This window comes from Pimephales promelas, chromosome 11, assembly GCF_988280905.1.
Source record: "Pimephales promelas chromosome 11, fPimPro1.hap1.1, whole genome shotgun sequence".
Lineage (NCBI taxonomy): Eukaryota > Metazoa > Chordata > Actinopteri > Cypriniformes > Leuciscidae > Pimephales > Pimephales promelas.
The window spans coordinates 4,336,164-4,362,619 of NC_142779.1; the positions used below are offsets into that span (position 1 = coordinate 4,336,164).

The 26,456-nt window shown below is 37.9% G+C and overlaps 1 protein-coding gene and 1 long non-coding RNA gene across 2 annotated transcripts in view; one reads left to right on the plus strand and one right to left on the minus strand.

The window, feature by feature from the left end:
- LOC148977121 (uncharacterized) overlaps positions 1-26,456 on the minus strand; it is an 87,536-nt gene that overhangs the window by 51,713 nt on the left and 9,367 nt on the right. The window lies entirely within an intron of this gene.
- The window catches only part of runx3 (RUNX family transcription factor 3), a 56,033-nt gene continuing 38,292 nt past the window's right edge, over positions 8,716-26,456 (plus strand). Inside the window, exons 1-2 of the mRNA XM_039671792.2 lie at positions 8,716-8,858; positions 9,079-9,192. Of these exons, the coding sequence (XP_039527726.2) occupies positions 9,135-9,192 (58 nt within the window). The 5' untranslated portion in view covers positions 8,716-8,858; positions 9,079-9,134. The remainder of the gene's footprint in view (positions 8,859-9,078; positions 9,193-26,456) is intronic.

Genomic DNA, 26,456 nt, shown 5'->3' on the forward strand with positions numbered 1-26,456 from the left:
TTTTTTTTCTGTAGCAGCTCCGAAGTCTTTTGGATTTTACAGCGGGTGAATCTGTAGTTGTCACTGGTGATCGTCGTTTGAACCTTTCTGGATCCGCCATCAAATTAACACGTTTAATTATATCAAGTGCTGTGAGAAAAGGCTATAAATCTCCACCTCCAACATCCTCGCACACAATATATCCTACTAGCTGAGACTTTTCTTTATGTGTACAGATGTGTGTGTGTACAGATGTGACTTATTGACTCAAAGACATGCTCGAATCTCCTGCGGAAATCCACCAGTACCACTGGAGTAAAAAACATTGAATCGAGCTTTGAATCGAGATAAGACAAGCAGAGAGTTTTGAACACTGACTGGATATGTATTTTCTCAAATATGTATTTTGGATAATTTTTAATCCCAAAAAAGCTAAATAAAAACATGATACATGATAATAAAATCATTTGGATGGTTTAACCTGTTCTGGTGAAAATGGTGACTTTCCCCACTGCCCCCAGCGTCCCAGGCGGAAAACCATCCTTGCACCATGGGGACTAACGTCGCGGTAAGTTGGAAATAGAAAATCTCGTGAGAAGTGTGAACGAGCGAGAACGAGCGAGAAACACGAACTGCTTTATGGCAATTTGACACATATGATCCCGTGTATTATGTATCACCCACTCCGTAGACATGCTCCACATGATAAAGTTGTCCGGCTCCGATAATAACAAATGCACAGGCGGAGAAGGGGGCCACAAGTGAGTTTTTTTTTACGACAATATTTTGAAATATTCGCCCCACAGCAGTAGAGGGAGCTTGATGAGAAAACATGCGACAACAAAAGTGAAAATCAGCGAAGAAATGGCTAGATTTGCTCTTTAAAATACTGTATATAATGTTGAATATGATGTATAATAATGCAATGGGGGAATAATTTTGGGTCCTGATAATGCCGAATGTTGTATGTTACCAGTAAAAAGTGGCCTATATTATTTTAAATATACTGTACGGCAGAGTGCAAGTATATTCATCTAAAATAATATTTTTTTTCAGGATCAAAAATCATGAATATTTTTATTTTGGTGTCACTATTGTCTTGTGTTTGGGTTTCCATCACTAAGCCTATTCATTTACACCCAATGTAATATCACATTTAGCCTTTTAAATCAACAATACATTTTTTGTTAACCTTTATCATATGTCTTGTATCGCAATAATATCATATCGTGATATGTATCGAATCGTGACATGAGGGTATCGTTACTGGTTTCAGACCCCATATCTAGTGCTTACCAGGGGCGTTTGAGATTAATGCATGGACGTCCCCAGAGGCTGAGAAATCAGGAAATTAATAGGATTAATAGGATAATATTAAGGTTTTTACTTTATATTGACCTGAATTCTGTAAGGGCAGTTTAACAGAGACTTAACTTTACTCCGTAATAGTGCAATACGGTTTTGTTCCTTGCTTTTTGAAGAAGACAAACACATGTCTATTAATTATAATTATTTTTAAATCAAAATTGTAATATTTTTTTTTACCTCTAAACACCCACTGTGCTGTTGGTTAGCATGCATTATCTAATTTCTCCATGTGATGGTATGATTTTATCAGGACTGCAGACAGATCACATCCATCCGACAGAGAGATTGCATGCATGCAACATTAACTCTTAAAGGTAACATTGATTGGTTATGTGTGTACACTGACTCCAAAACTACTTGCACGGCACACTACATTGTTTCGTGAAAATGTTGCTTATAACGCATGCTATCTTTCTTAAAAATACCCACTACTTGATGTGGTTTTGTATTTTTTGCAATTGACATTCAAACATTTCTAAGTGTGACTTAAGTTTGCAAGTATGTTTTGGGGCTGTAGTACATTAGCTGTATTACATGCACGCACACAGTCTACAGTATGTAAATGTGTCTACGTTCAGTGAGAACAACATCTCTACATCCTGTCCCAAGCTCTGAGCTCTTCTATTTGTCTGGCACATTCAAACCTCTGTCTGCACCACAGGAAATCAACAGGTCTAATACACACACACACACATACAGACAAACACCAAACCCCATATGAAGACACATACAACCATGCATATACATATGCATTTTGAGCTGTGTGTCAGAACTGTGGCACGCAACTGCATGACAACACGCACATCACACAAACAGAACCATGCATAAACACATGAACAAAAATATAAATGCACGGTCAACCGTACACAGATGCGAGCGACATAGATGCATTTGAGGCATCCAAAATCGGTAAATCATCTGCAGAGTTACTGCAGAAACCCCAAACAAGTCTGGCATGTGAAGTGATGAGTTTGTTTCATCAAAGCCATCCGCTAACGAAACTGAGAAAATCACATGCTCGGCTCGGGTAGTGGGAGACAGTGGGAGAGAGGAAACGAGAAACGCGAACAAGGGATAAACTGGCACGGCTGTGTGTGACACACATCTGCATGTTTGAAGTGCTCTGAATGGTAAGGAGCAGAGGTTGGTGGTTGGGTTTTGGTCGACCATGCTTTGGCCCAGATCTGGTGTGATCTGGTCTGGTCTGGTTTGAGGAATGTGAGATGGTGAATCTTGAGGTGGAGACCGTGGCTTTCAGAGCTCCCACGCAGTGGAGTCTGCCAGTGGAACTCTGTAACCCCACATTAAAGTAGTTTCACCCCGTCAGCAGCTAATGTGGACGAGGTCATTATGGTGATGCCCCGGGACATCACAAAAATGACGAAGGCAAAGCAGCTTAGGAAGCTAATTTTAACACTATTACACTATTATACTGCAAAGAAAGTATGTTTGTTTATAGTGAAAAATATCAAATATATGCAGAAAAAAACTGCTTTTCTACCGTCGACCCGACTCCTTTCCGTGCCGATCCGGGCCAGCTGTTACGGTTACCATTTTTTATTTTCCACTGGTGCTGATAGCGGCCGCTCTTTGGAATGTAATACAAACGTCGTGATTGTAATTGTTGGGATTCTGCATATTGCACTTTGTTCATGGACGGTAGCCATTAAGTTGTATTCGGTGAGATAGCTGACCTTTCTATGAATATTGGATTTTTTTTTTTAAGCTGTCAAAACGTTGCGTCTGCCTATATCTTAGCTTAAAATGATAGTTCACCCAAAAATGACAATTCTGTCATCAATAATAACTTAATATCTTCTTTTGTGTTCAATAATCCACAGACATGCTCTGACATACATAATAATGCTGCCTTCTTATAGGCCCCTTAAGTTGCATAGCTATTACATATTTAAAACAGCTATCCTATACTAAACCTAAACTAATATTGACAAACTATATTTCATTTGAAAGCTTACAATTTGTGGATTTCATATTTTTTTCAAAATAGAGCTGTAATCTATCAATTTGCAACAAGAATATTTTCATATTCCAAAGGCGTACTGAGACCCTTATTTTGAAATATTGATGAACATTTTCATGTTCATTATCATGAAAGAATAGAAGAACAGTTTGTTTTCATGCCAACAGTTCAAAAGATAACATAACATTGATAACGTTTGTTTTGGAAAAAAAGGTTTAAAAAAATGTTCTAAATATAAAGATAGATTCACCATTTGTGATGTGTCAGCGAGCTATAACGCACATGCCTGTTATATTTATGTGATTATTGAGGTTGAATTCATATCAAAATATGCCAAACTTCCCATACTACTTCTGAATAGGATGACTTCATAAATTTTATGAAAAATTGTGGAAATAATGGTACAGATCACTCAAAACACATATGGAAATGGAGGCACCCTTATATGGGCAGTAATGCAGTCTGGTTGTGCTCTAGTGAAAAAGTTAGGTTAAAATCTTACTGAAAGCTCATTTTTTTTAATATCAACCTAAAATTTTAAACACAACTTGTTCCGAGTTTTGGCTTTGATTTCTTGAAGTTTTAGAGTCCACCAGGTTTTGAAAAAATATATTTTATATAAAATATGAATAATTAAATTTTTACATTTTCATAAACACAAACTTCTATAACTTTTTTTTTCTGTTTCACTTTCTTAATTTATTTAACTTTTACAAAAATCTGCCAAATGTCTTCTTTAAAACAAGACCAATTTTACATCTATGTACCAAAGCATTCTTGAATTGTCTCATTTTCATTGAAGCATCATTTTCATGTCTATTCAAAAGAGGGGGCGCGACACTTAAGAGGTTAATAAGGCAGCATTGCATACAGTATTCACAGTAAAGAATGCAATCATTTCAATTTTGGGGTGAACTGTGAACTGAAAGAAATTACTCAAATAATTGCACTAGTCAAATTAGTCAAAAAGTGTAGTATTGAAGTTCTAAGTCCTCAAAATAGCGACATGACTTGATTAAACTATTCAAGTATTCACCCTAACACTATAACTGTAGAGAGGACTGACAACAATGCATTCTCATGAGAAAAAAAAAAAATTTAAAGCCACGTAAACCCGACACACATGATGTTTAAGGAACTAAACGAAGTGGATGTTGGAGGCTGTGAAATATAGCAGTGCAGGGTGCAGATTGGACGAAGAATTTGTCCACAGATAGTGTTGCTGTATTTGTGTTTGAAGGAGATTGGAAATTAACACTTTAAACACATTTAAAGGCATCACTGACGTAGGAAACCTGTAACATCTTGTGGGTCACATATATGATATTCGTTATATTGAACACTCATTAATATGCACCAATGGAATTTAGCATTTAGCCCAAATGCTTTTTTCTTTAATATTTCGTTTCAGAAGAAAATATGGTCCGCTGGTGTGTTTTTCTGCCAGTAAAGGCTCTGTGGTTGAGAGAGAGTGTGTGAGAAAGCAGAAGGCGGGAAGTGCGGGTACAGCTCTGTGGAAAGGGGCGGAGCTTATCAGCCTGGCAAGGCGATAAACAGGCCAAAGTTTTTTTTTAATCTCTCGCTTTTCTCTCTCTCGATGTGGCCTAAACTTGATAATTGCTTTTATTGTACAAACAGGGTTTTTTTTACAACGAAAAGATAGTCAGCCTGTTTTAAATTAATGTGAATTAACTATGAACTTTTTGAACAGTTGAACAGTTTTCCTGTGTCAGACAAAAAAGTAAAAGACTTACGTTGATTGAATGTGGAAAGCGAATGATTTGCGATTCCTATTATTTACAAAAAAAAATCCATTTGCATCAGCAGTGGCAAGAAAAAAGTTGAATCGAAACCACCATCAGCTATGGCACCTGTGGGAAAAAAGGATCCAACACTTACTTGAGCTTTACGTTATTTTAGAAGTGTGAGAAACCAGGGATTGACACAAATGTTATCTTTCATTAACATATATGAGCATCCACTTCCCCATAGAAAGGGGCTAAAACAGGACTAGTCAAAAACAGACAAAGATTAGTTTAGAAAAAGTGCTATAATGATGTAGCAAACAGGAGTAAAATCAATCCAAGAGTCGAGGTGTCCATGAGCGAAACACTGGGTGAATGTAAGGCGATATGTAAAATGCTTTGGTGGCCATTGGGTCCGTGAAATTGGGTCTGTTTAAATATAGACCAATACTGAGATCTGACATTAATCAATTACTGATTCTATTAATGATTATAAGGAAATATTTTTGGTTTTGTACCATTAGATTCAGTAACGTCATTTGCAGTGCTGATTCTCCCATAAAAGTACTTTTAACTACTTTTCCTGATTCTCATATGCTCTTGTGCTTCAAATATACTGTAATCAAATGTAAAGTGGTTTGATTATGTCATGTGATCTAATGTGAGTTCTTGATTCCTCTTGGAGCATGTTGGTTTGGTCCATGGCTTTAATATGGAGAAAAATTAATGGGAAAAAAAACCTTCAAAACAAAGGCTGCCAAAAATTTTAGGAGGTCGGTTTTGTGCTCTCTCTCTCAATACATACAGTCACCTCAAGGATTATTAGGAACACCATACTAATACTGTGTTTGTCCCCCTTTCGCCTTCAGAATTGCCTTAATTCTACGTGGCATTGATTCAACAAGGTGCTGAAAGCATTCTTTAGAAATGTTGGCCCATATTGATAGGATAGCATCTTGCAGTTGATGGATATTTGTGGGATGCACATCCAGGGCACGAAGCTCCCGTTCCACCACATCCCAAAGATGCTCTATTGGGTTGAGATCTGGTGACCATTTTAGTACAGTGAACTCATTGTCATGTTCAAAAAACCAATTTGGTTTCTTATAAAATTATATATATGAAGAGTTCAGATCCGAAAGCCTCTAAGTGCCATTTGAAATTCTCTTCTAGAATAATCATTTTTATCAAGCTTGTATATTTAAATTGAGTAATTTCACTTAAATGGCAATTCATAGGTAATCTTCATTGCCATTTAAGTGAAATTACTGAACTTAAATATACAAGCTTGATAAAAATTAACATTCTTGAAGAAAATTTCAAATGGCATTTAGAGGCTTTTGCATCTGAACTCTTCATATATATATATATATATATATATAAATATATATATATATATTTCTCATTTAATTATTATTTTCAAACACATTTCCAATAATTGGAAAATCAGACTGTCCTGCCCCAAACTCAAATGATTTAAATATCAAAAGAGTCAATATTGCTCTTAACAAATGAAATGTCACAGGATGAATCACAAAGCCTGTGACTCTGGGATTAATGAAATCGAACTGGCCGACTGTAGTTTGTTACTCATATTCCTTTCTCATCCTTCCATCCAAGAGCCTAGATCCCCCTTCAGCGGGACAGATTTAGACTCTGGGCGTTTGCTTTTGGTCCGAAAATGCGTTTGAAGTGAAGATGGCCACCTCATCACTGTATTTTTCCTTCTGTCCTTTGCTGTGTTCCCCCTTTATGAGTTGCACATGGGGCAGCCTGCAATTTATTCACCACAAAATAAGCCCCTGCACATCTGCGCTCGCGACCGCATGCTCTAGCCACCGCCCCGCTCTGCCCCACCCGTGGGGTGGAGGGACATTGGCAACGTTTGGCCCACCGCAGGTCTCTCAGCAAAACACTACAGTTATATTAAACTTAAATACAGGGGCTTGATAAACAAGAGAGAGAGGAAGAAAAAAAAAACAACATCTCTGTCCGATTGCTGCCGCACCGCTTCGACCATTTTTGCTTGTGGTTAGTGAACGACGCTGCTAAGAAACCCTTTTCCCAAAACACAGAGCAGATGGTGTTTGTGTCTGAGGAAAGAAGCTGGATGGCCCCATCCTCAACGTCCGATACACACTCTTCGGGAATACACGCACTTGTGGTGTACTTCCTAAATTTATAGAATTATAACATGCATAAAAATTATAATATATATGTTGGACTTGACATCCAAATTTAATGTCTTAATACGTTTCATCTGTGCACATTATTCCATTTTTAAAATAAAAAAAAGTCATTTAAGCCAATCGTAATGAAGTCTTTCTAATTTACCCTATACCAAGTAATTAACAGGACCAACTTACTAGTTAGTTTAACATTACAGCAACAGTAGGAAATAATGATATATTGTATGCATCAAGATGCTCTTGAGGGTAAATTTGACTTACAGCCTGTATTTAAAAAAAAAAAAAAAAAAAATTAAAAAAAAAAATTCCATACCATTCTGGCCCTGAATACCCATCATTTGATCCGATCAATTCCTAATGACTAAAATAAAGTCCGGCAACAGTATTGTTCCCATATTCTGTTTTACTCATGTGAAAATTATGTTTAACCAGAAGATCCCACACAGGTGCACACACAAAAACACACACTGACCGAGCTGGGTCATTCTCATAGGGGAAACTTTGAGATTGATTTGCATGTGTGAGGTTGGGATCAGGTTGATAAAAAGCCCTGAAGTCATTCTGTGGCTTCACCATAGGCCACACTCCCTGGAAGTGTGTTATTTGCCACACACACACACACACACATACACTTCCACTGTGTCATTTTCCCTGTGTTGCCAGCTGGCTGACCAGCACACAAGTGCTCATTTTCATGGCACTGTGGTTCCAACATCAGGTCAATGACACACAGACACACACACACATCAACCTATCTATCTGTCTGTCTGTCGTTGCTCCTGAGGTTCGTTCTAGGGAGAAATTTCACACGCACACATATGCATACCTACATGCACCGTTAGATGGTGTAGATAAACAGATACACACTTTAACAGGGCCACTGAAATCAGGCCATACATGAAAGGTGTGTTAAACACCGCAAATATTTCGGAAATAAAAAGTAGGCCGCCCACAGCCATATTAAACTGTCAGAGCAGAGAGTATCGAGTAGAAATGAGGGTAAAAAGAGAACGGGAGGACGAATGAAATGACTGGCATGGCTGTTTTTAATGAGGCTAACATTGATAAACTATCAAGTGGTGAATGAGGGTGGAAGGGTGGTTTAACAGGCCCCAAAACCACCAAAACACACTTCAACACTCTCTTTCCCCCAATGAATTCTCATCTGTCCCGCATTTTCGGCAGTTTCTTTCACTGGAGAGTTCGTGTTGGGTATGAGCTGTGTATTTGTGCGGTCCCTCTTACAGAAGGCCACATCATCCTCTGAGAAACCATTCAAAAAACAACTATCAGCCAATCATGGCTGAGAAACACACATTGGAAAGAAAAGAGAACTTCACTGCATGCAAGTGAGAGAGAGGGAGTCACGTGACCCGAGGTCCACCAATCAGATCACGGGATTGCCGTGCAGCAGCATTACCGCGGGAGCCGTGACCTCGGATACCTCAGACATGCGACTGACAGGCCGTTACCACGGAGATCACCATTGCAAGAGCGTCAGACACCTGAACTTTCAACTATCTGCCTAGACCACGTAGACACTACAACAACAACTTCTAGAGAGAGACAGACGTACAAAAGTGTCCATTCTCAAAGGTGAGTCCATCTCTCAGTTGCTATCCTCACTTAGTTTCTCTCTCTCTTACTCTCTCTCTCTCACTCTCTATCGCTCGCTCTCACCACACGGCACATATGCTGTTCTGTTAGTCGGCTTGTGGCGAAAGATTCCTGTGGCACTCTCAAACCCCAAATTCTTGGTTGCAGGCAGTCTATGTAGTTTCTCTATTTCTTTTTCTCTGACTGTCATTCTCTCAAGCTGAAAGTCGGTAAGGCGGCGGAGAGGCCAGTTCTTTTCCCTCCTGTGCGGGACACATGGCTTCAAACAGCATCTTCGACACATTCTCCAGCTACTCTCCCGGTTTACTGCGAGGTAAGTCGCCCGTCGTAGCATTCCCCTCCCTCCTTGTCCAGAAAGCTAGTTTTGGTGGTTGTAACGTTCATACGAGAATGTCTGGTGTGTCTGCATGTGTGTCTGTGGCAGTTTAGCAGTTATGAACGTTTGCTTGCATGTGGGTTTGACGTGTTGTATATGGACTACAAACTTCCTATAATAACACTTTTTAAAGTGCAGTTTCCAGAAAAGGGCAGTTTATGCTTGTTTTTGTTTTGTAACAAACGGACTGATTTAAATGTCTCTGTTGATGTAATAAAGCATCATATAGCCTAGATGTTGTGTGAGTCAAGCCTGTGTGGCCTTCTGAGATACCGTGTTAAGGTATAAATGAAACCTAGATCAGGGTATTCAATGCACAAATCTGTCTGTCAAAACTTGGAGCCTAAGTTACCTGCGCATTTATCCTTCTTAAGATGTTTGTTTTTTAATGCTGCAGTCTGTTTGGAGCAGTTCTGATGGGTTTGGATCATAATGGCCTGCTCACCGCAAGCATTAGCACTATAAACGCACTCTTAGCGCAGGGCGCAAGGGAGGAACCAGCTAGACCAACCTTTACTGGAACTCACAAACCAGTCAACTTCTGGAGCCAGGGCACTCTCGGCCTTTCTGTGGTCGCTGTGTATATGTGTGGGTACGAGCCCAAGTCAACATTAGTGATTTACTGGCATCTGCATCTCCTGAGCGCCTCAGAAGAGGCCATTTGTCACCATGGTAACGTCAACACGTGATGAGGTGCTTCCTGTCCTAGAATTGAGGTTCTGTTTTAAAAAACAATGGCGAATCATTATCCTCATGCAATTCTCATTTAGGGTGGGAGGGTGAAGTTTAAAGTTTACGTGAAGTCACAGCTGATCCTTGTGCTGCATTGAAAACCCTGTAACACCTTTTGCGTTCCCGGTCAAAAATAACCGGCCTTTTAAAAATTGCTTGTAAATCGCTTATAATGCTATATTATCACCAAATATTGGATTCAATCTTATTGTCAACTTGTTTTCTTTCAGTCAGTTCTTTCAGAAACTATAGGCCTCATTGATCTGAGGATAAAATTTCTGAAAAAGAAAGCCTGTAATACTGTGTGTGTGTGTGTGTGTGTCCACACATGCACAGGTCCAAGGCCTTTATCTTTGCAAGCACACATGTAAATATGTGAACATGAATATGATGAACATGCTCCTGAACACTAAGTGTTTCTTTTATTTTTGAAATTCCCCATTCATTTTCAATGGATGGTCATTTTTGACCATTATAAGCTCAGATCAATGAGGCCTACAATCAGTCAGTTTCAATAATAAATACAAATCCTGTCCTAATGTATATAAAACAAGTTGACAGCTATTGAAGCTATATTTTGTAGGCTGGTCATTTCTGACTGGGAATACCACAAGTGTGACTTTGTGCCATTGTGTACAAGATAAAAGCAAACAAACCTCCTGGATGAACATTAAAGCACACTAGTTTGATAAATTGTACAGAAAAAAAAAAATGTATTCAATGTTGTCAAAATTACCCACAAATAATGCTTAAAACCGAATAAAACCCGAACACAACATGTGAATATACCTGGTCTAATTGTGCATTATGCATTACTGCACATTACTCCAAATAAAAAATGGCTGTCTTCATAATGATTTTCTTAGTCAGCTGACATCACATATCCCTTCAACCACCTGTCATTCTCCCAGTTTTCACAATCCACTCAGTTCCCAATGGATACATTCAAATCCCTTCCTACATTTTTCAAAGTTTTACTTAGAAATATGTAATATTAAGGAAGTATATCCTTCGGATGTGACGTTAAATCGAGGTCTTGACTCTCCGTGGTCATCCCAGGATGTCATTCAAAAAAAAGAGTAGGGGTGTAACCCCAGGCATCCTAGCCAAATTTGGCCTTATCACTGTCTCCTCTCCACCAGTAAGCTGGTTTGTGATGGTGTTCAGCCGCAATATGGCTGCCGTCGCATCATCCAGGTGATGCTGCATATTAGTGGTGATTGAGGAGATTCCCCCCTTCCATATGTGAAGTGCTTTGAGGTCGCCATAAATGTAACAAATTATTATTATATGAAAAAAAAGTAGAGCCATAATCGACTCCTCGCTATGTTTTGCCTATTTCTTTTTTTCCTTATTGCTTTTATAAAATGCGTGTAATTGCCTGATATAAGATGCCAATGTTTAATAAAATTTGCAGTTTAAAATTTTTTACATTTTTGCATGTGGCAGACGCGTTTATTGATAGTGACTTACATTGCATTCAAGGTATACATTAGTTCATGCTTTATAATAATCATGATAATTATTGTAGCAAGTAATATTCATTAGAGTAGGCTGTTTACTGTTCTCAAGCAATGTATGTTGCGCATTAATGCAACTGCTTGAAGAGCATCTCATCCAATCGGAATAAGAGTCAAAACTGTTTTAGAAAACAAGTTGTGTAACTTTAAGATCAAAGAGCCAATCACCCCTCGCCAAAATTACTAGTGATGCTTTTAGTCTGGTTAAGTGACGACTCCCAGGCCTGCAGAGACAATATATATATATATATATACCGCCTGCCCCTGTGTTGTTTTTCTTCTTCTTTGCAGTCCGTTTCACATAGATGACAAAGATCCACCAATATCCCACTCATCTGCTCACATGAAAGCGTATGGTTAAGTAATTGATCCTCACATGTATGGTTGAGTCAATGTTTACATGCATCAGCAGAGCTCTGAGCTGGTTATTATTACTGTAGAGTCTGGGATGGATCTGTGTGTGTTAAATAAAGTAGCTCAGAATTGGATAGGGAGAACAGTGATGTCATCCACTATGAAGTAAACAGTAGCTAAATGCTAGCAGGGGGTTTGGTTTGCTATGTTCCTATAAACTCCCAGCATGCTGTTCCACTCTCATTGTAGTGTTGACTCACTTTCTACCTGACCAGTAGGCTACCTTCAGTCATTGAACTATCTTGATTGATCACTAATCAGAACATTTGGGGGAAATGTATCCCAACGGCTGTGGTGGTTGCGTCACAGCCAAAAATGAGAAAGAAAAATAAACACAGAGATGGAAAACAGAAGTGTTAAAACGTGTGTTTGCTTTAGGAACAGTTGCCAAAATAAGAGTCTGGGATGAGAGAGGTACCAGCTCCAAACTGTTTGCAGGATATTTTTAACCTGTTGTTTTCTGAACTAATATATTATAATACCATTTGCAACCCAAAATTATTTCTGTAATTAATTTATTTTCAATGAAAAAAATGTAGGGTGGGGCTTGAGTGTATTTCCAGGATTGATCCGAAGTGAGCGTTGCATATCAAAATGGAGTCAGGTGATTGAGATTTCCAAGATGGATTTCCACTATAATCAACAATTATATAAGAAGCATGACAAATGTAAACATATAAAAGAAAAAACTTTATATCTCTCGCCCCGCCAGGGCACCGCTATTGCAGTATTCTAACATGTGGCGTCACGTGGTTGGTTGGCTTTAGTTAAACAGGCTCTGGGCACAGAGTATCCCGACATCAAACTGTTTACACCACAGTGTTTTGACCGCGAACAACTACACTCTTAGAAGAAATGTTTCTATTTAGAACCAGAAATGGTTCCATCCCCCGCTTCATATGGAACTTCAAAATGGTTCTATACAGAACCATTTTTTTTGGGTAAAAGGTTCTATTGGCCAAGTATGGAACCCCAGGGTTCTATATAGAACCCAGAGGAACCCTTTTTTAAGAGTGTATAGAACCTTTTAGGGGTTCCAAATACGTAGCACTGATAGAACCTTTTAAGGTTCTATATAGAACCTTTTCTTCTAAGAGTGTAATGTTAGGTACAGTCATTATTAGCTAACAGCTGTAAGCATGAACAAGCTTGTGCTAACTTAGTGTTTAGCTAACTTAGTGAAGTTTATTAGTACCAGACAAAAAGACGACGTCTAATGTTATGTAAGGAATAATTGACGACAGGCCGTTGAATTACACAATTATTCAGTTAATAAAGCTGGTTTTTCTTACCCAATTGAAAAGTTTGATCTTGATTTATGCATAAATCTAACAAACTTTGCTGAGGTTTTGGAATAAAACTATTTTTCTATAGGGAAAAAAATAAACATTTGCCTATAAACTTAATTTAAATACATTTTGTTTATGCTTAGATATTTCACTGGAAAACACAAGACAAAAATACTTAAGAAAAGATTTTTCGCAGTGCAAATGTGTAGTTGATGCACAATACAGAAAGAGTCTTGTAAACGGTTCACATGCAAGCGAAAGAGTGAGTGTGAGAAAGAAAACTGAAGGAACAAGTCGAGAGGGTTTGTGTCTGTGTGTTGCGTGTTAATCTGATGCAGACTCTGTTTGCTTCTGCTGCTCACCAGCAACCACAATGAGGTCACACCTGTTGCACTGAAACAGCAGTCTAAAATACACACACACTCACACTGAATATACATATATATAGATATTATATAAACGTATATAATATATATATATCTTAAATATAAGTGTATCTACACAATCCTGCATACTTGCATTTATAGACGCAAACACAAACACAACCACATTCACTGTACGGGTCAGCTCACAAAAATACTGCAATGCACAATCTTAAACATGCAATGTCAAAATTATTCCTTTACATAGTTCTGGGAACACCACTAATGCATCTCATTGCATTTTTATCTATATCCCCTTATAAAGATGTTTCTTTATAAAGAAGCACAGCAGGTGAGCTGGACTCACAAGTATCTGCACTGGACTCTTCATCCTTTACTGAAAATTATTTTAGTGTTAAAAAGATAGAGAAACTTACCGAAATTCGTATCATGTTTAATGTAATCACTAAATCAGGCTACGTCTACATTAATCCAGATAGATTTTTTTCTTGAGAAAATACTACCTGATATATAGCCAAAATAATCGAATGAATCGAAATCAAATCGGATCGCAAGCTTGTGAATCGAAATCGAATTGAATTGCGAAAATTGTGTCAAGACTCAATACCCAGCCCAAGTGTGCAAGCATGACTACACAAGCATGCATGCACATAGTGGATTTAATGTTTGAATCCTGCCACAGTTTGTAGGGTTGAATTCGACATGACCTTAGCAGAACTCCAAAGCAAAGTAAAACTCCATCAGTCGGAGATACAGAAAACATTTATCACATTATGCTCTGAAGTGTTCATGGCAGAGCTTATAAGGACGCTGAGTGCTTACCAATGCAGCATGTAGGACATGCAAAACTTCAGATGACTGCACAGAGTTGAATAATTTCATAATAAATTTCTTGCTCCCATAAATTGATACTTCACTGCGCTGGAGCACATTCAAAGGCTTTCAGATCCTACCCATTACCCTCTCGGCCCCTGAAAATATCAGCATCCATGGCAAGAACTGAATTCTGTAACCAGATATTGAGGGTCTGGATATTGGACAGGGAAGAGCGTAATGAAAACTGCATGAGGGTCTCAGCGGAGGGTCTGGCTTCTGTGTCTAATTTAGCTCAGAACAATTCCTATTTATAAAGCACATGGCTCTGTTGTGGGACTGGAGTTGATTAGGGAAATGTCCCGAGTAAGGGGGGGTGTTTTGCAGATATTTTTATTCACTGGTCCTGTAGCTAGTGTTCAGAGCTTGTGTCAGGGCATCTAATGACCGTGACGAAAGAGATATTTTCTCCTGTAGTCCCTCTATATATTATGAGGGATCATATAATGTGCATTGCCCCAAAGGTTCTTTATGGTGGAAAAAGGTTCTTCAGATTATTGAAATGCTCTTCACACTAATGGTTCCTTTTATTAAAAACTGTTTTAGAAATCAAAACATAAGAGTGAAGACAGCATCCTATCCGTATCATAAATGGTGCTATACTCATGCAAACTGTAGGAGAGACTTGACTTGGTGTGAGCAAGTATATTTATTTAATATTTATTTATTTATTAACGTACATATTTATTAACGTACAAATACGTTTTAATATTTCTTAAAAATAATTTATTTAATATTTATTAAATAAATATAGGCCAACTTTTTGTATAAAATTGAGTTATAATTGAATGAATGAAGAACATTTATTATCATCATCTCACAGATTGTTGGAATGTATTTCAATGAGCATGTGGCAATGCATTATTGAACTGTCTCCTCCACTAAGAATGAATTCAACGTAGTCCAAAAGAAATCTCACAAAGCAGCATACTTGCCTTTTGAAAGCATTTGTAGTTATTCTATGCATATTTGAATATGCTTAAAGGGATAATTCCCCGAAAAATTTTAATTGCCATCATTTCCTCACGCTCATGTCGTATTAAACCTATGACTATCTTTCTTCTGAGGAACATAAAGGAGATTGTGTCCATAAAATGAAAAGAATAAGTTTGGGATGTGCACAAGGATGAGTTATTACGAGATAATTGTTCGGGGAACTATCTTTCGGGAACTAACATTTTAGAATAAAAGTAAAGGCATCTAAACTATGAAACATAAACCTAAGTCTGGGAATGGATCAAATATGACAGAAATGAAAACTCTTATATTTGAGTTTCTTTTCTCTAGATGTTCCCTCAAACAACTTCAAGAGGTACATCATATAGGAATATTTTTAAATGCTATTGAAGGAATTGCAGCCGGACACTTGTTGGCTTCACTATTGTCTATTAATGTCTATTCATACATTAAAATATATATAAAAAATATTGGGGTTGCAAAAAAATTCATAAGTAGAAAATACATTTAGATTTCCCTACCAATCAAATATTAGGCATGTAAGCAGAAGCCTTTAGATCAAAAGGTTTTAAAATCAAGGACATTTTTCAGAAAAATTTGACTGGTATCCAATAAAGTGAGTTCGGGGAAGATTATATGTTTAATATAAGACAAGATAAGAGGTCAGGATAGGTGTTTAAAGTACATTTTATGTTAATCAAATGTTATTTATTATGATTTCTTTGTAATTTATCATTTTGCCACATATACAAGGAGTTATTACAACATAATTTTTCGGGGAACTATCTCTGTTCAACTATTCTTTTGCCGTGACTGTATAGATAATTCACTATAGTGCAATTGCATCAACATTTTGATTGCATTCTTAACTTGATTTATAAATTACACTCTCACATATTTTGAAATGCAGTGATTAAACAAAAAAAGATTTTAAGAGTTTAAGATTTTGTGTTAGTATGTTTCAGGCTTAAAATGCTGCCAACACCACAGGTTTTGGAACTAAGCCAGTGTGTTTCTTTTGTAAACCAGAGAACTAGACCTTGAAAAGGCCATTGAGTGTGGATCAAAAGTGTTTCTCATGTATGTAGTGGCAGCAGTGTACTGGGTTCACCCAGAGTTAGTCTGTGTTTTAAGCGCTTGGGGTGTGTGATTGTGTGTGACAGCAGCGAGTGAAGCCGAATCCTGGGTGTATGCTAAACACATTACCACAACACACAGTGAGTTTGAGGAACAAGGTGTTCGGTGGTCCTTGCATAACGATCTGTCATGATATGAGGAGGTGGAGGGATGTCAATGTCATTTAAAACGTCTAGACGAGCTATTTTTGAGAGACCCTCACTGCAGTGGAACAAACGTCATGAAGTCAGGATGTCCACTTCCAGAATATCCACAGCACTGGAAAGCTCAGTGGAAATGCTCATAAAATAGTTTCTGTTTGATTCTCTGAGCATGTTAAAATAAATGCATCTAACATCTTTATAGCTCACATGTTCCAGTGAGTAATGGGCCATTAGCACAGACTGCACTCCCACAGAACAGTTTGTTTCGTGCTTATGAAACTTTTCTGTCCACCACTAGTAATAGTGTTAATACTGCTCCTTGTGATTCATAGTATATATTTGTGTTTTTTCATTCATTTTTAAGTTTTGGAGAGAATGCAAAATGAATAAATGAATGCACAGATAACTCTAAATTTTACTTGCAGTCTTAAGACTTAAGACTTAAGTCTTAAGATTTAAAAAATGTTGTGCTTATTCTTTTGATCAGAAATACAGTTATATCATGAAATACCCTTGACTTTTCAGCATCATTACTCTGCTCTTCAGTGTGTCCTTCAGAAATCATTGCTGATTTGCTGATCAAGAAGCATTTCTTGTTATAATACAATGTTGAAAACAGTTCATATTTTGGCGAAAAAGAATGAAAAGAAAGTTCAATAGAACAGCAATATATATCATTTGTAACATTAATATCTTTACTGTCACTTGTATGTGTCCTTGCTGAATAAAAGCATTCATTTAAAGGGATAGTTCACTTTGAAATTAAATGTTGATATGTTTTAGCTTACCTCAAGGGCATCCAAGATGTAGGTGTCTTTGTTTCCACAGTATTTTCAATTTAGATATTTTTAGGTCAAACCGTTCGTGTCTATCAGTCATATAATGGAGGTCTATGGTCACCACCTCAAAGAGCATGCACAGAGAAGTCCGAATGTAAGTACATATTGATGGCCTAAGACACGAAACGAGGCCTTTCCGGCGCTTCGCAGCCCGTGCCTTCAGATCACTTGGACGTGGCTGTGGTTACAAGAGGTAAAAACGATATAAACACTGTTCGTTTTCTCACACAAACCGCTCGTTTCGTGTCTTAGGCCATCAATGTGTACTTACATTTACAAGTCATTAAATCATGTTTAATTTGGACTTCTCTGTGCATGCTCTTTGAGGTGGTGACCATAGACCTCCATTATATGACTGACAGACAAGAACGGTTTGACACCTACATCTTGTATGGCCTTAAGCTAAAACATATCAAAAATTAATTTCAAAGTGAAATATCCCTTTAAAACAAATCTACTGACCCCAAACTTTCGGACCATATGTAGCCTATATGACGTGCACTTGTATTACATGTAGTAGTATATAGCATTTGACGTGCTGATCAGTTGACCATAAGCGTGAGAAATTAGCCTCTAGCAGATCTACATGTAAAAATATACAGAGATAAGGTCTGTGTTGGGAGTGATCTTGTTTGGCAGTGGTGTGACATACTATGCTGATGGTTATGTTATGTTTTAAAGTGTGAACATTTTGGAGTGACAGGAACTGAAAGGTTTACACCCTACTTTCAGTGATAGCATCAACAATTGACCGCCTTTTTTTTCTCCATAAACCATAACGGAGCATCTATACGTCCAGGCAAACGTTTGGACAGACCTCATTCTTTACTGTGATTATTTTTCACATTTTAGAATAAAAGTATAAAGGCATCTAAGCTATGAAACATTACATAAACCTAAGTCTGGGAATGGAAGAAATATGACAGAAACTCTTATATTCGAGTTTGTTCTTTGCTTTCTCTAGATGTTCCCCCAAACAACTTCAAGAGGTACATCGTATAGGGATATTTTTAAATGCTATTGAAGGAATTGCAGCCGGACACTTGTTGGCTTCACTATTCGGATCCAATGTCTATTAATCCATTAAAATATATATAAATAATATTGGGGTTGCAAAGAAATTCATAAGTAGAAAATACATTTAGGCATTTAAGCAAAATCCTTTAGATCAAAATGTTTTTAAAATCATGAAAAACTTAATTTCAGAAAAGTGTGTCCAAATTTTTTGACTGATATCCAATAAAGTGAGTTCGGGGAAGATTATGTTTAATATAAGACAGGATAAGAGGTCATGATAGTTGTTTAAAGTACATTTTATGTTAATTAAATGTTATTTATGATTTCTTTGCCATTTATTTTAGTGCGTCATTTTGGCTTTAAATATAGCAGAAAGACTTAATATCAAAATTCAAGATGAAAGAAAGAAGACCAATTGAAAGACTTTCAGGATAGCAACTGCAAAATGGAGTCTGAACGAACTGTTTATTATTTAGTGTTAGAGGTTTAGAACAAGAATATTTGAGGAATATCAATAAAGTCCTGCTTTAATGTGTTTACAGATTGGACTATTATAGTCATTTTGAATGTAATAAGAACAAGCAATACAAAATCTGCAAGCTAAGTTGTGCAGAGCCACAGACCACAGGAATGTTATCAGACGGACCAAGGAAAAGCTGGTCAGTCTGACTTTGTGTGTCTTCAGCTTCAATCGTTCTGAACTTGTTGAATATGTAACTTACTGATGTGTTTTAGTCAGTCCTAGATCTTGCTGTTGTTTTTTTGTTTTGTAAACTAATTATGTATTTTCACCACACAGCTCGACACCTGCTCTTAAATGCTGATAAGCTTGTTTTCCATTAGTATCACTTTCAGACCTCACCCAACACCTGATTGAAAGTGTAGAGAAACTAACAAACATTCAGCATTTCAAGCAAACACACACAGAACCTCCCAAACACACCCTATAACTGTTATTGCTACGGCCCCACCAAGATGCAAAACCACTAAGAACATTAGTGCCGCATTTTTAGCTCCGGTTCACACTGTGTTTTCACAGCGTAACTCGAACATTTCCACATTAGGACGTTAACCCTCAGAGGTCCACTGTCAGAAAATTGCAACACTTCTTAAAAGCATTTCAGTCATATCTACTTTCACTAATTATAGGTTAATATGACATTAAACAGTAAATAATTTTGTGAAATATTATATAATGTTTACAATTTAAATCTCTCAGCATGCCATACTCTCTGAGGGTTTAAGAAACTTAAGTTTGGTCAAGAATGAATGGAATACGTGGAAAATTAGAATTCGCAATGATTGAATTGGCTCATTAAAAACGTGCCCTGGAGCGTCCGCGCACAATCGTTTTGTTTGTCGTTAAAACCTCAGACCGATGCGTCATCATTGTCTTAATTATCCGTCTGAAAGCGTGCAAGACTGATACGCGACGGAGACTCTTCTACCATGAGAACTCTCACACACAGACAAAAATCCTTAATCGTCTTCAAAACCTCTCCCTTCCTCTCTCCCTTATTTGCCAGAGTGCAATAAAACAAGTTAATTATGGCATTGAAAATATGAGGATAATGATAGGATATAAGATGATGGTCGCCCTGAGGTTATGAGTTCTTGATTCTCTCTGTTCCTTTTTGTTTTTTTGCTTGCTAAATCCAAGGCGCCCTTCCCAGAAGAAGCTGAAGTTGTTTACAAGCGGTTTATTGACTTGTGTTGGATGATGGGAGATTTTCAGGTTGATGTTTGTGAAAGGATACAGCTAAGAGTTCTTTAAGTGAATAAATATTTCAGATGATTATTTCAATGCATCTGTGGTTCACTTCAGTTAGAACGCCATATAGAAGATTCTTTTTGTCTTTTTTAAAAGAAGGAATATTCATTTTTTCCTCCATGAATCACACAAGGAGATGTTCAGAATGTCCATGCTGCTTTTTTTTCTTACAGTGAAAGTATACACTCATCAAAAGGATTATTGGGAACACCATACTAATACTGTGTTTGACCCTCTTTCGGCTTCAGAACTGCCTTAATTCTACATGGCATTGATTCAACAAGGTGCTGAAAGCGTTCTTTAGAAATGTTGGCCCATATTGATAGGATAGCATCTTGCTGTTAATGGAGATTTGTGGGATGCACATCCAGGGCACGAAGCTCCCGTTCCACCACATCCCAAAGATGCTCTATTGGGTTGAGATCTGGTGACTGTGGCGGCCATTTTAGTACAGTGAACTCATTGTCATGTTCAAGAAACCAATTTGAAGTGATTCGAGCTTTGTGACATGGTGCATTATCCTGCTGGAAGTAGCCATCAGAGGATGGGGACATGGTGGCCATAAAGGGATGGACATGGTCAGAAACAATGCTCAGGTAGGCCGTGGCATTTAAACGATGCCCAATTGGCACTAAGGGGCCGAAAGTGTGCCAAGAAAACATCCCCCACACCATTACACCACCACCACCAGCCTGCACAGTGGTAACAAGGCATGATGGATCCATGTTCTCATTCTGTTTACGCCAAATTCTGACTCTACCATCTGAATGTCTCAACAGAAATCGAGACTCATCAGACCAGGCAACATTTCTCCAGTCTTCAACTGTCCAATTTTAGTGAGCTCATGCAAATTGTATCCTCTTTGTGTAGTGGAGATGAGCGGTACCCGGTGGGGTCTTCTGCTGTTGTAGCCCATCCGCCTCAAGGTTGTGCGTCTTGTGGCTTCACAAATGCTTTGCTGCATACCTCGGTTGTAACGAGTGGTTATTTCAGTCAAAGTTGCTCTTCTATCAGCTTGAATCAGTCGGCCCATTCTCCTCTGACCTCTAGCATCAACAAGGCATTTTCGCCCACAGGACTGCCGCATACTGGATGTTTTTCCCTTTTCACGCCATTCTTTGTAAACCCTAGAAATGGTTGTGCGTGAAATTCCCAGTAACTGAGCAGATCGTACTCAGACCGGCCCGTCTGGAACCAACAACCATGCCACGCTCATAATTGCTTAAATCACCTTTCTTTCCCATTTTGACATTCAGTTTGAAATTCAGGAGATTGTCTTGACCACACCCCTAAATGCATTGAAGCAACTGCCATGTGATTGGTTGATTAGATAATTGCATTAATGAGAAATTGAACAGGTGTTCCTAATAATCCTTTAGGTGAGTGTACATCAAACAAGAAAATTGTTGGGTGGGACTTGGATTGTAAAAAGTGTCACTATATGGCAGGTGGTTTGAAGGAAGCGGTAGAAAATTAAGAGGGCTTGGTGACATCAACGGCAAAGGAAACTTGTTTGAAATTATTGGAGCAAATTATTGCATGTATAAAAAGATAAATTATCTTTTTTTATTTGGAATAACATGCATGGATGAATCATCCATAATAAGACCAGTAACGTACATTGTGGAAATACATAGCCTCTGTTTTGATTTCATGTTGGACTTTGAAGTCGCGAGCTAAATGGACAAAAGCACAAACATCCAATTTTATGAAGTGTGCATTTTAGATGGGCCGCCCTTAAACTACAGTAATCTATCTTTGAACAGTTCATAAACTATAGGGAACTTGAGGAGTTTGCCTTTTTATTCATCTGATGAGTTAGTCATTTTAATTCAGGAGTGAACTTTAGATTTAATTTAATGTCTGGCATAATTTATTCTTCTTGTGCTTGACCTGAGGTAACACGACAAGTGTGTTTGTGTGTTTATGGAGCTGCAGCAGTTCCTTTTTTGAGGAAAAGCCCCAGACAAACAGACAGGGATTCCCCTTTCTCTCTCTCTCTCTTTCACAGACACACACGCTTTCTCTCTTCACATTCATCGGCCCTTCCTTGTCTGGACTTTGGTCTGGCTGTCTGAATTGCTCTCACGGCATTCCCACAGAAGTTGCAAAATCTCTCACACTTTCTTTCATTCTTGCAGACAGATGACAGACATCATGCTGCTGACTCGTTATGTCACAGTGATGACTTTGTGATTTTGTTACATCTAGAAAACTTAATGACAATTTTTTACACTGTCACTTCCTGTTGGACATTCCATGCTTCATTTGTCTGTCCTCTCTTATAAGAGCAAAAGCCAAATGTAGGAAGTGAATTTAGAGTCAACGTTTAACAGGAACAGTCCCCAATGCAGGTTTTAACTGCTTTTTTCCACATGAACTGAGCAACTAAAAATTTACCAGCAAGAAATATTCCTTAATGGATATTCAAATTGTATTTTTTTTAATTTTGCTATGTTTATTTCTTAATATAAATATATAAATATAATTGTTTTATAAAATAATACAATTATATATTAATAACAATAAATATTTTATATTATACTGTATTATATATTCTACTTTTACGAATTAATATATAAAAACAAAAGTATTTTTCATAGAATATTACTAATTTCTATATATATATATATAATTATATAAATTATATAATATAGCCTACATTCAAATTAAATTATTTTTAATTTTGCGATGTTTATTTATATATACACAGTATATACAGTAAAAAAAATAAAATAAAAAATTCTAAGTTAAACATGGAATATTACATATTTGTCTCAATAGAGTTCACAACAGATGTTTTTATTATTTATTATATAATTTACGGATTGGTATTTCAGAAGAGCAGCACATGTAATGTTTTAAATCTTCATTATTTTTACATTAACTTCTTAGGAAAAATATGTTTGCAAGAAAAAAGTAGCTCAGCAGTGTAAACACTTTTACCGGCCACTGATAGGAAGTCAAACTTGGCAAGTGATTAAACATGCAGCAAGTCTGTTAACAAGCTCATTTTAAAACTCAATGGTAAAGACATTTTACATGCTCCCAAATTGATTAGCTCAATTAACGTTAACAGGACACCTTCTGTTGAGTTTACAAACACACCAGAAGAGGGCTTGTTGACATCAGTCATAAAGGAAAGTTGTTTAGAGGCAGAATAGGTCAAAACCCGTATAGGCAGAAATTTTGTTGAAGGCCATATTCAATGATTACGATTTTATGCACTTAGCAAATGCTTTTTTCCCAAGCGACTTACGTTGCATTTGAAGGTCTACTTTTTTAGCAATGAATCGAACCTATGATCTTGGCGTGTTATGTTGTGCATCTGCACCTTGTGCGTTGCAGTCAGAAAATCTGTATCAACATAATAATGCGTGTTCACAGCGTGCGTTCATGCTCTGACAAGCGTGCTGTTTTGATGAATTCCTCTGTTTTATGTCGACCTACTTTTTAAATTCCATCATTCCTTTCATATACAGCATACCCTATCCTCCCTCTCAGACGCTTGCGAGATGGAGCGCTTCGTCTGAACGAAAAAAAAAAAAGATAAACATGTGGCTTTTGTTGCAGGCATAAATGAACGACAGCATTCCGCATGAAACCACATGAAAGGCCTCCCATATCTCACACCATTTCTCCTCTTTCTTTTCTACAACTTTAGCATGCTTTCAATTTTATTTTTTGAACTGGCTATTTCATATCTATCAATTCATCAATCTATCTATCTATCCATCTATCTTTTTCGCCCTTCTCTCTGTCTCTCTCTCTGTGTCTGTGTGTTCCGGCTGAGAGAGGCCCCACCGCACGCAAAAACAAAGGGGCATTGTATTCTGGGTAAAATGTGGTAAGCAGACGCTGGTGGACGGCCCTAGCGGTTGCTGGCAGGCAGACGCACTTCCTAACGCTGCCGGCACATGAGCTCTTGTTTTGGGAAAGCCCTGAGTTATGGCGGCTGTGGCGAGGGGCATTTATGAAAGCGGGACATGGCTTATTTTGGGAGCCAGTGGGGTGGAGTGTGAATTTAGGCCCCACCACAAGGTCACTCCATCTCTTTCGTTCTCTCTCCCTCGTTAAGACACTCGTACATCCATCTATTGTCAGGGTGGGACCACCGTGTGCCCACTGAAACTCATCTCTCACCTACTCCATCAAAATGGTTCCATCAAGTCTGAAAATACATCTCAGTGCAGTGGCTCAGGGGTCTTTTCCAGGGGCTTTGAAGTTTTCCTAGAGGGTCAGATTTCCCAGCGGTGGTGGTGGATTACTGCGGTTCTGCTGTAAAAATAGAGCTGAATAATAGAAATGTATGCCAAATGAATTATTATATAGATGGATTGTAAAGATGGATTATATAGAAATGGGATATCTTTCAAAATCTTAACGCAATTGTTTTAGGCCCCAATTGGGGGGTAGTTTTTTGCAGTGTGTAATCTTTTAAATACTTTATTCTTTATCCATGCTTAATGTGGAGAAACTATAAAAAGCCAAGCATCACAACCAGCCAAACCCAGCTGCTGTTGGTGCTCAGTTTGAGAACAATGATTATTTTGTGTTTTTATTAGGCACTGAAATCACACACTTCACCTACTTATAATTTTAAACTAAAGGCAACAGTGGCAAGGAGCCGAAAAACATCAAGTGACCTAAAGGTGTCCTAAAACTCCATCAAGTGACCTAAAGTTGTCCTAAAACTCCATCAAATTACCTAAAGGTGTCCTAAAACTCCATCAAGTGACCCAATGGTGTCCTAAAATTCCATCAAGTGACCTAAAGGTGTCCCAAAACTCCATCAAGTAACCTAAAGTTGCCCTAAAAATCCATCATGTGACCTAATGGTGTCCAAAACTCCATCAGGTGACCTAAAGTTGTCCTAAAACTCCATCAAGTGACCTAAAGTTGTCCTAAAACTCCATCAAGTGACCTAAAGTTGTCCTAAAACTCCATCAGGTGACCTAAAGTTGTCCTAAAACTCCATCAGGTGACCTAAAGGTGTCCTAAAACTCCATCAAATGACCTAAAGTTGTCCTAAAACTCCATCAAGTGACCCAATGGTGTCCTAAAACTCCATCAGGTGACCTAAAGTTGTCCTAAAACTCCATCAGGTGACCTAAAGTTGTCCTAAAACTCCATCAGGTGACCTAAAGGTGTCCTAAAACTCCATCAAGTGACCTAAAGGTGTCCTAAAACTCCATCAAGTGACATAAAGGTGTCCTAAAACTCCATCAAGTGACCTAATGGTGTCCTAAAACTCCATCAAGTGACCTAAAGGTGTCCTAAAACTCCATCAAGTGACCTAAAGGTGTCCTAAAACTCCATCAAGTGACCTAATGGTGTCCTAAAACTCCATCAAGTGACCTAAAGGTGTCCTAAAACTCCATCAAGTGACCTAAAGGTGTCCTAAAACTCCATCAAGTGACCTAATGGTGTCCAAAACTCCATCAGGTGACCTAAAGGTGTCCTAAAACTCCATCAAGTGACATAAAGGTGTCCTAAAACTCCATCAAGTGACCTAATGGTGTCCTAAAACTCCATCAAGTGACCTAAAGGTGTCCTAAAACTCCATCAAGTGACATAAAGGTGTCCTAAAACTCCATCAAGTGACCTAAAGGTGTCCTAAAACTCCATCAAGTGACCTAAATGTGTCCTAAAACTCCATCAGATGACCTAAAGTTGTCCTAAAACTCCATCAGATGACCTAAAGGTGTCACAAGTGACACAATGGAGAAAAAAAAACTTTTGGAGAACCCAGGCTCAATCGGTTCTCCTCTGGCGTTTATGAACTAGACGCCGGATTTGTAAAAATGTTTATGCATGTCTCTAAACAGACTTTAAACGCGAACCTGTGATAAATGCTGATGGCGTTCACTAATTAAGAATTGATTCTATAGCTATGTGCATTTGAATATATGTGTGCAGGTTTGTGAATCCCTACAAAACCTTGCCTGAACAACCTACTTGTCTTGTCTATAAATTTGATACAGAATTTTGTTTTATTTTATGAAACTGCATGACTGTTTTACTGTATGACGAGGGACCACCGTTTAGGAGCCACGACCACAGAAATCACCATGATTGATCATCTTTCGTCTGGGACCGCCCAAAATGGGCATTAGAATCAACCAT